At 38.2% G+C, this 13,942-nt stretch overlaps 1 protein-coding gene across 4 annotated transcripts in view; it reads left to right on the forward strand.

The window, feature by feature from the left end:
* Window positions 1-13,942, forward strand: part of NR5A2 (nuclear receptor subfamily 5 group A member 2) — a 180,495-nt gene that overhangs the window by 20,058 nt on the left and 146,495 nt on the right. For all 4 annotated transcript variants that reach the window (XM_043963264.1, XM_043963265.1, XM_043963267.1 and 1 more), the window contains one exon: window positions 3,004-3,653. In XM_043963264.1, coding sequence (XP_043819199.1) covers window positions 3,004-3,653 — 650 coding nt within the window. The remainder of the gene's footprint in view (window positions 1-3,003; window positions 3,654-13,942) is intronic.

Below are 13,942 nucleotides of genomic sequence, written 5' to 3' on the forward strand. Positions count from 1 at the left end.
ATCATATAAAATGTCAGCTTTTGGTGTTTTGACTACCTTAAGTTACTTAGCCATAAGGTCTAGTTATGTATCAGTAAAAATGCTAATGGAAAAACAAATAAACAGCAACCAACTTACTCAAATATATTTATTAGGAGAAGGAGAGGGCAGGTATATTTAACACCACACAAAAGGTCAGGCCAGATAAGAAGAATCTAATCAAAAGGTCAATATAGGACAAATAGAAATTCAGAATTTTTTTAAAATCTGTCACAGATTTTCATATCTTTTAGTTAGGTCTTGGTTTAGGTCTGTATTTGTGTGTGTGATTATAACTGTCATTTGGTTACATATTTATTAACATTGAGCCTCAAAGTAATTACTAAAGAGTATTTAACTGTGAACAGTAATTTCTCATGTGACATCTTTCCCATATGTTTTTCTTGAGCTATTTTCTGAGTCTACATAAGAAATATGAGAGTTGGTATAAGTTCACCAAAGGATTTTCCTTAATTCTTCTGTGAATTCTAAAAGAAATTTATATGAAAAAAATCATGTAGTCTTAAATGGGTGGTATTAGTTTGGCAAGAAAGAGAATGATTCTTCATGGTTCTCTCAAAACTTGGTGTTAAAAGATGGATTCTGTGGTGTGCTTGGTTTGTTGTTGTTTTTTGACATACTAAATATGAAGATGTAAAGTGAATGTACTGCAAGACTGCTGCAAATAATTTGGAGCTCATGGAGTATTGCCATGTTTGTATTCCACTCTCTGATCTACAAGGTGTCCAAGGCTTAAATATACAGCATATAAACTCAGGAAGGCAAGTGAGTCTATGACCCACAATCAATATCAAAAGCTTGTTTGTTTTATTTGTTCAAAAAAGCACATTTTTTCTTTATTATTATTCTTTTATTTAAAACTCAGGTCTTATACAAATGTTCAAAGAGATCCAAACAAATCCCACTGAATTTCTAACATATTCCTTTTTAAACTTAGAAATTGCTACTTGACTTAGTTATCAGTGGCATTGCTAAGATGAAATCAAGAAAACATTTTAACTTGAGGGTACCATTTTATTATGTTCCTCTATGAGGAGGAATAAAAAAAAGCATGAGGCTCTACTTAATGATATTAATTAAAAGATAATTAAATTATTGTATAAACTGGGAAAAATCTTCACTCAGAAAGTATAATTTACCCTCCAGCATAGATGTGAGAGTGAATTATTAAGGTCGTTTCATTTTTCATTAATATCATCCAAAATGAAGTACCCTTATACACCCTTATTAATATTTCCAAACTCAGAGTTTCCGTAGTACAAAGTTATATCCTTTTCATTCATTTGTCTTAAATGATATATTTTGTTCCCCCAATCATAGTGGCAATATTCAATTAAGTCTAATTTTGTTAATGACAAAAGGATAATGAGCTAGATTTTTTGAGAGATAGAATATGCTTTTGCAATTTAAAATACCTATTACTGTTCATATTTCCCTATCAGTGACTTGCAGATTTGGATATTTTTGGAACAACACAGATTTTTAAATCCGATAAAGTACAAAGGTCTTTATTGTGCTTCATAGTGAATACCTAGAATTTATATTACAGTTTTGATATTACATTAATCCCTATGATAAAAAGTTCAAAAAATTAATCTTCAGAAATTTCAACAATCTAGGTAGAAGGACCTAGGCTCACATCCCAGCTTTGTCACTGACTAGCCTCTATGACTTTGGGCAATCCACTTAACATGTCCTTATCTGGGAAAAGAAATAGTAGTACAAGATAATTTCTAAGGTCTCTTCTGGCTTTAACCCCATGCCAACAAGCTGTCAGAGGGTTCTGTTTTCTGTCTAACTGTCATTGGTTTGTATGCGCTTGATAATAACTACTGACTGATATATTAGACACAAAAATAAGCATGAGAAATAGCTTGTTAGGTTGCAAATGACGCTGGATTGGGGAGTTAGAAAGCTTGTAATATAGTGTTATTAAATAGCTGCATAATCTTAAACAAGTCATTTTGGGTTACAGCTTTCTCATCAGTAAAGTGATAAGGATCCCAGGTCTGATGCTTACTTAGTTGGGTGACCTTGGACAAGTAACTTAACCACTCTGGTCTTTACTTTATCTGTAAGATGAAAGGTAGGGTTAAGAAGATCTCGAAGGTATCTTTCAGCTCTGAATCTAAGACCCTGTGATCCTGTGACTCGGCATCTCTAAGGTCCCTTTCAAGGTCAACAACAGTTCTATGATTCTGTCTATAGAGACCATGGTGGAAAATGTCCCTATAACAAAACTCAGCAAAATGGTACTTCTAAGACAGTTATTGAACTGAATCTGTTTTCATTATTTCTACTGCTAATAACACCAGCATGTTCCAAACTGCCTCTCATCCTTTCTTGGAAATGATGATATGACAGATTCTCTTCAGAGAGGTGAAAATTATTTCCCCAAAGTAGCATGTCCCTAACACTTTTCTCATGAAATGGCCATGATGATTCCATACGGGAAAGATGCCCTAATGAAAATAATAATAGTTTAAACTAGGAATGTGTCACTGAATCAGTTATTTTTTAAAAACTTCTATGTAATTTGGGTCTATGAACAGAATCCCAAATCAACATAGCACTCTAGCCCAGAAACACTAACATTCATTCCTAATAAAAGACTCAAACAGTAATACAGAAAGTCTTTTTTATTTAGTGACAGGTATGAAGGACATCCCACCCCCCCAAGTCCACTGAAGGGTTAATATAGCCCAACATGTCCAAAATATTTTTCTGATGACAAAACACATTTGCAGGAAAGAATTCATAAATAAAAAAGACATGACTTTTTTGGAATCCTGCAGCTATTGTGATGAAAACAACCACACAAAAAACAGTTTTGGTCAATTTCCAACATTTCCGAACAGTGTTTTTTGAACTAAAGAATGCTATTGGTTTGCACTTTATTTATACTCCTACTTCCTTCTTTTTTTCTTTTTTCTTTTTCTTTTCTTTTTTTTTTTTAACCAACAGCTGTAAGGGCCGACCGAATGCGAGGGGGAAGAAATAAGTTTGGACCAATGTACAAGAGGGACAGGGCCCTGAAGCAACAGAAAAAAGCTCTTATCCGAGCCAATGGACTTAAACTGGAAGCCATGACTCAGGTGATTCAAGCAATGCCCACTGACCTGACAATATCCTCTGCCATCCAGAATATCCACTCTGTTTCAAAAGGCCTACCTCTGAACCATACTGCCTTGCCTCCTACAGACTATGACAGAAGTCCCTTTGTAACCTCTCCCATTAGCATGGCAATGCCACCCCATGGAAGCCTGCAAGGTTATCAAACCTATGGCCACTTTCCAAGTCGAGCTATCAAGTCTGAGTACCCTGATCCGTACACTAGTTCTCCAGAGTCAATAATGGGTTACTCATATATGGACAGTTGTTACCAGACAAGCTCGCCGGCAAGTATTCCACATCTGATCTTGGAACTTTTGAAATGTGAGCCAGATGAGCCACAAGTCCAAGCCAAAATTATGGCATACTTGCAGCAGGAGCAAGCCAACAGAAGCAAACATGAAAAGCTCAATACATTTGGGCTTATGTGCAAAATGGCCGATCAAACTCTCTTCTCCATTGTTGAATGGGCCAGAAGTAGCATATTCTTCCGAGAACTCAAGGTAAGTCATGAGCTGTTGTCAATTATTCCCTGCAAGGAAAGGAATAGCTGCTTTGGGCCATAATAATGTCTCTGGCACTGATAAAACATTTTCTTTTTCTTCATGTATGTTTTATAGAGTAAGACCCTATTATAATAGTGACATGGGGGGGGCAAAAATGATAACATTGTTATATAGCTTTATAAGAGACTTTTATCTTATGCCATATTGGGGAAGATTTGACCAGAGATACCTACAGTAATAATGAACCGCCTGATAATAGGCTTTTACTGTATAACTCAATTAAACTTTCATTAATTTATTACACTAACCCAGAAGCATCCATGGCAGAAAATCCTTGGGATCAATTCTGTCATTTAAGGAAAGAATAATATATGTAAAGTGCTTTGCAAAACTTTCAATCTGTATATGTCAACTAGTCATGTTATTATCACTTTTGAAATGTGGCGGACATTTATTAGTTTCTTTACAAGCTTGCTTTTAACCTAAAAAAAAAAAAACCCGACACCTTGAGGCAGTTGTATTTACATTCCAAAGAATGCATAACACCCCACTTGTCAGTTGTGTCTAATAGGTATTTACTACTTGTTTACCTTGACATTTGGTTAGTAAAGCATTCACTTGTGGGAGCAGATTCCAATGGTATGTTTACTATAGTCATTGGATGACATTTTACCCATGTGAGAATGGGTAAAATGGTCAGTGCTAGTCTATTTGATTCAGGTTTTAGTCTTTTAATGGATTGGTGTATCGTAAATGTTTAATTGCTTGTGCTATTTGCTTTGCCTAAGGATCTTTATTTGACTACATAATTGCACTTTTAATTGTACCTTACCTTGAAACACAAGACTGGAAAAAAAATATGGGTAGGTTACTGATGAGAAGGTAGTCCAAGAGGGACTATTAAGTCTCTAGTTGAACTGGTCAGTAATCTAAAGAGCCACACAGCTCTATTTCTCTGCTTTTTTTATGCCCACTGGGGTATGGCAGTCATCTATACATACCCTGGTCACTGCACATTTTGTGACATTCAAGAGATATTTTAGATATTTTTCAGTAGACAAGAGATGTCACTAAATATCCATTAAGTGCCTACTACATTCTAGGTACTGTGTTCAGCTCTAGGGATACAAAGAAAGGCAAGAGACAATCCCTACTCTCAAAGAACTCAATGAGAAGGGGAATCTTTATGCTACTCAGCTTCTGATGTTAGTGATAACCAAGAGTTAAAATCATCTTTGTGGACTAGACACTATAGAGAAACTTGGCCAAAGGGAAATTATCTTTCCATAGAAGCTCTTTCACCTGGGTCTTAGTTTTCTTAGAAGCTTGAACTAGACCAGGGGTTTTTAACCTGGAGAGAAAGCACTTGCTTTACTTTGCCATTGAGACTTTGTCATGCGTAGGAAAGAACACTGTTTCTAGTGAACTACTGAAAAATGTTGATGGGCTGACAAGATTTGCAAAGTGGTAATAAGACATCTGGAGCAGGAAGTTGATTGGATTTAGAGACTGAGGTGACCTTAGAAATTGATTAGTTCAATTCTTTCATTTTTACAATTACGGAAGCTGAAACCAAAGAGGACTGAATTTCCCTAGAATGTAAGCTTCTGGAGGGCAGGGACAATTTTGGTTTTTTATCTTTGTATAATGAATGCCTAGCATAGTGATCTGAACAATAGTAAGCACTTAATCAATGTTTGGTGAGTTGAATTAAGTGATTTACCAGAGATCAAAAAGGAAATAAATGATAAAACTAGGATTTAAACAAATATCTTCATTTGCCAAATCCAGTACTACTTCCTGTAAACTATATACAAGATCTCTAACTCTCATGGGCATGATGTCATTAACTAGCATCACATCATTAAAAAAAAAAAAGTCATGGATATCTACTGTAGCTGAAAGATGAAATCTTCCTCCTGAAATCATTTACATTCAAAACAGACTCACAGATGCCATAACGAGCAACTGGCAGGCACACAACATTTGTACAAGTCAAAACATACTATGTACCCTTCAACTCCAGAACGAGAAGTGTTGGCCACTGAAGAAATCTCCAGGCTGCCAGTAATATCTCAATCACCTAATAATAGTATTACTAGTAATGAGTGAGAGGGATTTTCCCAGGGTTCCCAGAGCACTCAAGGTCTACCCCTTTGGAGTAAGTGATCAGGACAGTTCAGAAAACTGCAATGAATCTTCGGGAACACCAAGGTACTATTCAGAGCAGTGGATGAGTAACTGACTAAATGGTATCCAGGGCCACTGAAAAACCTTATGAAGCATCAAAACATACCTGATATCCTGGAAATAGTTTATTCTCTAAAACAGTGGTTTCGAAAGCTTGGCCTGGGGCCCCATGGGGGTTCCTGATATCTTTTTTTGGTGGTGGTGGGGACTCAAGAGCAAAACTATGATTATAATAATACTAAGATATTTTAATTTCTAATATGGTAAAGAAAGGAAGGAAGGAAGGAAAATGATAGATAGATGATAGATGGATGCATGCATGCATGCATGCATGAATGATAGACAGATGACCAATATAAACAAAAGCTGTTGGGGTGGAGGGGGCGCTTCAACATTTTTAAGAGAGCAAAAGGGGGATTTTTTTGTATTCTACCTTATAGGTACTATGGTAGATTGACACATGGCAAATACTTAACCCATGATGCTGCATTTGGGATGTACTAATTCATATATATATATATATATATATACACACATATGTATATATACACATATGAGTGTGTGTATGTATATCCCATTCCTGCCTAAAAAAATACAAGTGGATATAAAAAATTAGAAAATGTACAGAGAATAGAGAATAGTAAAAAGGCAGTAGTCTGGCCAATAGTGAGCTTTTTAAAAATGTACTTTAATCAGAGCCTTACAAATGATTTGTGAGATGGCATCCTCTGGCTACTATTAGCTTCTTCCAGTCATTTAGAAGCAATACATGTCACGTAGTGGCCTGTGGTCTTCAATTTTTCATTCCTTCTTTGTAAATGAAAGGCAAACACAAGACCTCCCTCCATGAAGAAAAACTTATGTTTATGGATCCAGAGGACAGTAAATTAGCTTCGTTATTTCTCCTCAGCTTTGTGTGAGGGCAATTCTCCGAGGCAAGAAAATAAGAATAGACAGGCTAGAGCAGCCAATGAATATAGGGTGAACACCTAGAGACTAGATATCCTAAAAGAAGAAGGATGGTGAGGATAATGATAGTAGTCACAGCAATATAAACATTTCCTTACACAAAGAACAAAAGTAGGGGACAAAACTGTGACTATTATATACAGCTTGCTTTTTAAAAAGCACATATTACATTTATCATATAGTTCTAATAATGACTCCTTCCAAACTTCTTATCCCTTCTATGTATTTTTTTTTTAGTAAGGCAATTGGGGCTAAGTGACTTGCCCAGGGTCACACAGCTAGTAAGTGTTAAGTGTCTGAGGCCGGATTTGAACTCAGGTACTCCTGAATCCAGGGCCGGTGCTCTATCCACTGCGCCATCTAGCTGCCCCCTATGTATTTTTAAATGTTTCATCAACACTCTTTTCTTTCTCTTTTTAAAGAAAATTCACTCTGTGATTTCCTCCCAAAACTCCCCGGCCATCATAGCTTTCTTTTATAACAATAAGTATACTCAAACAAAACAAATTCACACATTTGTTTCATTCTGAACGTTTAGTCCATCACTGCTCTGCCAAGAAGTGGAAAGAATGATTCATCTTCAGTTCTCTAGAGCCATGATTGGGCATTGCATTGATCCGAGTCTTTTGCCATTTGTTTGTAAGGTGTGTTTTTTCAGTTACAGTATTAACATGTGGTCATCATATAAACTGATCTCCTGGTCCAAGTCATTTCACTCTTTATCAGTTCATAAAATTCTGATTTCTCTGAATCTTTGTATCATTGGCACAATTATATTCCATTACATGCACACTCCGTTATTTGTTCAGCCATTCCCCAGATAATGGACATTCCCTTTGTTTTTACTTTTTGTTAAAACAAAAAAAAATTCTGCTTTAAGTATTTTTGTCCATATGGGATTTTCCCTTCTTTTATTTATCCCTTTAGGGTATATTCCTAGTAGTGGTATTACTGGATCAAAGTGATGCACAGTACTAAGAGGATTCTATAGATGGAGATGTAAAACCCTTCCTAAGATAATTGATTCTGACCAATGCAATAGCAGTGAATCTAAAGTGATTTTGCCACAAATTCTCAACTAGCTTTTCTGGGAGGTGGGGGGGAAAAGATTTTTAAAGTTATTTTAAAAGTTTATAGCAAAGGAACTTAGCAATTTCCAAAGTCAAATGAAACAGTTCCTATATGTAGCCGTCTGTAAAGCAAAGAAGTTTTTATAGGAGAAGCTTCATTTTCCTGTTGTCAGCCTCCAAAGTTATGTCCAGACAAACTCTAGTGGGCTTAAAAACTATTTCTGATACCTTTCTTCAAACCTCAGTGATAAGAACTCACAATTCCCATGGCACTTTACAGTTTACAAATGGTTTTCCTCATAACAACCCCATGAAGAGAGTATTATAAGTATTATTAACATCATTTGATAGATGAGGAAGGTGACATGAAGAGAATCTAAGTGTATCCATTGTCAAAGGACTAGTGTGTGGTTGAATACAAGTGGGACTTACAACCAAGTGTTGTAATTCTAAATCCAGTAATCTTTCTATTCTGTCTACACCGTCCTACCTCGCCAGTCTGAGAGCCTATGGAATCTGGCCCAATCTAAGCTTGATTCTTAAGTAAACTTGTTTGGGCATTCCTTTCTTAAGAAGTGTGATAAGGAGAGCATGTGTATGATATCCAAGTCCACCAACTGATTCTGCTGGACTTTTCCTTTCATCCATTCATTCACCATAAGACTGGCCCTTGAGATGAGTTCTAATCATAGGTTTCTTACCAATTCATTTTACACCCTACGGTTAATCATCAATCAATCAATCAACCAACCTCTCCCTCTCTCCCCCCTCCCCCCCTCTCTCTATAGCGCTCGAATGCTCTTGCACACATGTGCACGCGTGATCACACACACATATACACACCTGCCTAGGTTTTTATTTACCTGATTGCAAAATAAAGTAGTCCAATAAGGAGGTTAAAAGAAGGAGAGAATGGGGCAGCTAGATGGCGCAGTGGATAGAGCACCGGCCCTGGAGTCAGGAGTACCTGAGTTCAAATCCGGCCTCGGACACTTAACACTTAACTAGCTGTGTGACCCTGGGCAAGTCACTTAACCCCAATTGCCTCACTAAAAAAAAAAAAAAGAAGGAGAGAAACTTTGAAAAAATATTTTTAAAGTCAGGATTAATATTTTTCTTCAATGAAAATTAAATTTCTCAGAACCACAGAATAACAGAGTTGTAGAGGGCCATCACCAGTCATCTTGACTTCTGTCTTGCCACTGGACCCAGATGGATCTGGAGGAGAGAATAAGACTGGTGACTTTGCCCAACCCTGACTTACTTAAAGCCAATTCACTTGCAAGTCAAGACATCATCCTCCTGATGTCATTGGTCCTCTTAGAGAATGAAGGATGAACAACAACAACAAAATACAAAGCAAAATTGTAAGCATCCTTAGTGGCCATCTAGTTTAACCTTTACCAAAATAAAAGTCTCATCTGTAACATAGCCAATAAATGGTCTTCTAGCCTTTGCTCGAAGTCTTCCGGTGAGGGGGCATCAGCTACCTCCTCAGGTAGCTTCTGCTACATCAGGGAGAAAAGAAAGAGGTTTGCTTTTGTGTGTTTGTGTGTGTGTGTGTGTGTGTGTGTGTGTGTGTGATTGCTAAATCCACCTGGATTTAGAGAGTAGTTTGTCAGGGTAGGCAAAGCTGGAATAATAGACCCTGAAGATTAATCTCACTCACTCAATGTGGACTACTGCTCATTCGAAAAACTTACCATTCCCGTTGGCCTTTCCTTGTCCATAGCATGTTGAAGGAAGCAGTTCTTCAAATCAGTTCTTTGAATAGAATATGATCTATTTTAAAGAAAGCAACTGAAAATTCCTAATCCTCATTGGTCTCTTCTGTTCTGTGGATAATCAGTATGTATTTAAAGGTTTTTTGCAAATTAAAAATCTAAATTTGAAATGTATTTGTTTTGTTCATTTGACAACTTTATCCAGGGTACCAATAGACTAAAAAAGAGTCATAGGGTTTGAAAGAAGTGCAAAGATCTTTGGGTCCAACCTCCTCATTTTTTTTGTTTTGTTTTTTGGCTTTTTTTGGTGGGGCACTGAGGATTAAGTGACTTGCCCAGGGTCACACAGCTAGTAAATGTCAAGTGTCTGAGGGTGGATTTGAACTCAGGTCCTCCTGAATCCAGGGCCAGTGCTTTATGCACTGGACCACCTAGCTGCCCCCCAACCCCCTCATTTTACAAGTGAGGATTCAGAGGCCACGGTGAAAGTTCATGACTTCCCAAGGTCACACAGCTAATAACCATCAGAAGAAGGATTTAAATTGAGGCCCTCGGTACCAGGGCCTATAAACTTTTCACTGTATCTCATGGGCAATCTTATGTTTTATTAAAAAAAAAAGTTTAGTTCTCTTAAATAATAATAGTTCAGAATTTCATAGCCCTTTAGGGTTTACAAAGAATTTTCCTCACAACCACCCAGTGAGGTAGATAAGGTAAATGTTTTGTTCCCATTTTACAAATGAGAAACCTGAAAATCAGAGATGTTTCATTCATCATATTTCTATCTCTAGTGCCCAGACTGGGGAATTTCATGGGTAGATTTCTGAGGTGCTATGGAACTTGGATGGGAAAAATATTACACCTTGATTTTTTTTTTGATTCTTTGTAGTCCCCTGTACTTTATTTTATGCGTTTAAAAACAGCCTGAGAAAGCATTCCCCATGACACAAAAAGGGTAAGAGCCCTTGGCCTCCACAGTGCCTAGCATAGAGTAGGCATTTAATATATGCACATGATGGGCACTTAATGAATCCTTGTCGATCAATTGGTTGATAAAGTGACTTGTACGTGGCTTGCGTCAGAGTGAGTGCTATCCTCTGATATTTCTGCTTAGCTTTCAAAAGTGACCAATTACCAATATATAGAAAACTTGATAAAAAAAAACCTCCAGTTTACAGTTTCCAAAGTTTGCCTTCATCAGATTCAGTAGCACAGCAAGTGACTCTAGCTGCTAACTGACCATGTGAACACATCCTGCATGAGAATCCAGGATATTTGGAGGGAGTGTTAGCCATGAGCAGCCTAGCCTCCCACTGTGTTTGCTTGTTCGAGTTGTGGAGATGCTTCCTGTTGCTATTAATCTCTTCATTATCTCCTGGAATCCTGGGGAGCATAGTGGCCACACCCAGGGCCTGGGTGAAAATACTGAGGACTGACAAAGCTGGCCTCTTCCTAAGGCTGCTCTCCTCTCCCGGGGTTGAGAAGGAGCAGCCTGCATCAGGAGTGCATCTCTTGGATTGTAAAAGGCCAATTGGAGGGTGGTGAGAACGAGGATGGGTATTGTCATCATGGAACCTTTTAGACAAAGGTCCACAATCAGTGTAGCCATTCCCCTAACTATTTGAGCACACGGAGATGCAAATGCATTGGAGCCATCAGTGTTACAAGGACCCTAACTAATTGGTTACTGATAAGTGACTAGCTAGTATTAGTCCATTCATTCTCCTGTACATAGCTAGCTAGTAACTAGGTCAAAATCTCTAACCAGTTTAGGAGGAAAGTTCAGGCTGCAAAGGGGAAACAAAGTGAAAAGAAGCACAAAACCTGGGGCAGCTAGCTGGTGCAGTGGATAGAGCACCAGCACTGGATTCAGGAGGACCTGAGTTCAAATCTGACCTTAGACACTTGACACTTACTAACTCTGTGACCCTGGGCAAGTCACTTAACCCTCATTGTCCCACAAAAAAAAAACACACAAAACCAAGGTGAAACTAATCTACCCCAGGAGCTGGGTGTCCTCTGTGAGTGAGACAGAGGAGTGTAGGGGCACCCCAACATCGTCAAACAGAAGTTGGTCTCAATCTCAGATGTGCTCATAGAGGGAGAGAACTTTGGACTTGGGGTAAGGAAGATGTGGGTTCATATCCTGCCTCTGACATGATTTGAATGGGCCTCAGAAAATCTCTTAAACTCTCTGGGCCTCATTTTCCTTATATATAAAATATGGGGTTAGATTTGAAAACCTATAAGGTCTTCCTTCCAATTCTAAAACAATTGTAATTCCCACAGTCTATTCCTGGCCTTAGTTAGGGTCATGAACTCTGTTGATTAAAATGCCAACATCAGAGTAGACAGTAATGAGGGAAGTTTCATCAAACTGTTGGATTGTAGGAGAAATGTTTTACCAGGAGTTCTGGGCCCCACAGAAAAGAATAACTAACATTCATATGGCATCTTAAAGTTTGCAAAGGGCTTTGAAAATAGTATCTTGCTTTACCCTCACAACAGGTTATATTATTATCATACCCATTTTATAAATGTGGAAACTGAGGCCCAGAGAAGACTCGTCCAAAGACAAGTGACTTGTCCAAGATCATACAGCTTCTATGTCTCTGAAGCTGGATTTGAACTCAGATCTTGACCTATCCACCTAAGTTGTCCCATATATCACTTCAGAGAAGTTTAATCACTAATAACTGCTTTGCTATCTCTGTTCTTCCCCTGAGACAGCTAGGTGGTCCTAGAGTCATTATAACTTGACTTCAGATCCAGCCTTAGATAAACACTAGCTGAGAGGCCCAAGGCAAGTCACTTAACCATCAGATTAAAGCCAGACTGAACCACAGAGATCAACTAGACTTTGCCTCTCATTTTTATAGATGAGAAAACATAACTGAAACAAGTTGCCTAAAGTCACACAAGTATCAAATATTAGAGCCCAAAATCAAGCTCAGGTCCCCTGCTTCCAGATCTTCCATGTCTTAATGCTTCCAAATCTGCTGTCAGGAATTTTGAACCAGGTTGTTTTAGGTGTAGCTGTAACCCTAGTTACTAAAGGTTGTGGGATAGAAACAATGAATGCCACCCCACACATGCCTGCCAAAAAAAGGCAAACAACTCCAAGTTTTCCCTTCTGGGCAAAGCTTGAATATATTACTTGGTAGAGGCAATGATTTTCTGGGAGTAAGAACTCCCCAAGTCTTCCTCCCAATGGGATGGAAGCAACCCGATTGTGCTCTAAAATGGCTTTCAAAACCAGTCAATCAATAAAAGGGTGGGGGGGGGGACTCATATATATGTGACATCCCTTAGCACACTTTAAGAGGGACTTTGGCCTCTGAATGAAAAGGTAAAGAAGGCGTTTTCTCTCTCTCTTTTTTCCTTTCTTTTTGTTTAAGCCAGTATAGGTAAAGAATGACTATTCTGACCTATTTTTCAGTAGCTTAAGAAGTTGATCATATAGGTCTATGGGGGCTCAAAATCCATTTGCACAATGACTCCAGAGATTGGGCATTTAAGCCTGCTTCAAAGCTAAAGTCATTTAGTCTTTACCTGAGGACACCACCCATCCTCGAGAACAATGACCCTCTATCGCCTACCATGACAATTTGTTCTATTTCAAGGTGTTATATTTAAGGTCTGATTTTTTTACTCCTTCCTATGCCTTTAATTGTCTAGGCTGTGGGTAGCAATAGCCACCATCTATTTTACCAATGCTACCAATGGGGTCTTGAGGTAATGCCTCCTGGCATTTTGCCACCCGAGTCCAAACCCCCCCCATTTATTTTCTTCTCCAGATCTATGATTTCATGAGTGTAGGGAACTCCCAGTGTGAAAATACTCTCTACTCATTCAGATCAACATCTCATCCTTAATGTAGAATCTTAGCGAGTTCTCTGTAATATTGGCTCATAGCCCCAGAGTAAAAAGGAACTCAACAGGTCATCTAGTTCAACCTCCTTATTTGGCAAATGAGGAAACTGAAGACCAGAGACTTTACGTCCCCCAAACTTCAGAGTACCAAGAATATGACTCCTCCAGAGTACTATTGTTCATGTCCAGATTAAGCTTTCTGATTTCAAAGTAGAATTCAAACTCAGGTCCATTGAGTGGGTGCCCCATCTATAAGTCACAAGTAATGTGTCAGTGGCACAGATCTTCTTGACTCCTGAGCTGACCTTTTAGATTTCCACCCAACACTGGAAGCACCTTTTTCTTTCCCCTTTCTCTCTTTCTCTTCCTTTCCTTTCTCTTCCCATATTCCTATTTCTTTTCTCTTCTCCCTTCCAACATCCAGACACATTGCTTTGTGTAGCCCTAGAACCCAAGAAGT

This window comes from Dromiciops gliroides, chromosome 4 (genome assembly GCF_019393635.1).
Source record: "Dromiciops gliroides isolate mDroGli1 chromosome 4, mDroGli1.pri, whole genome shotgun sequence".
In the NCBI taxonomy this organism is placed as follows: domain Eukaryota; kingdom Metazoa; phylum Chordata; class Mammalia; order Microbiotheria; family Microbiotheriidae; genus Dromiciops; species Dromiciops gliroides.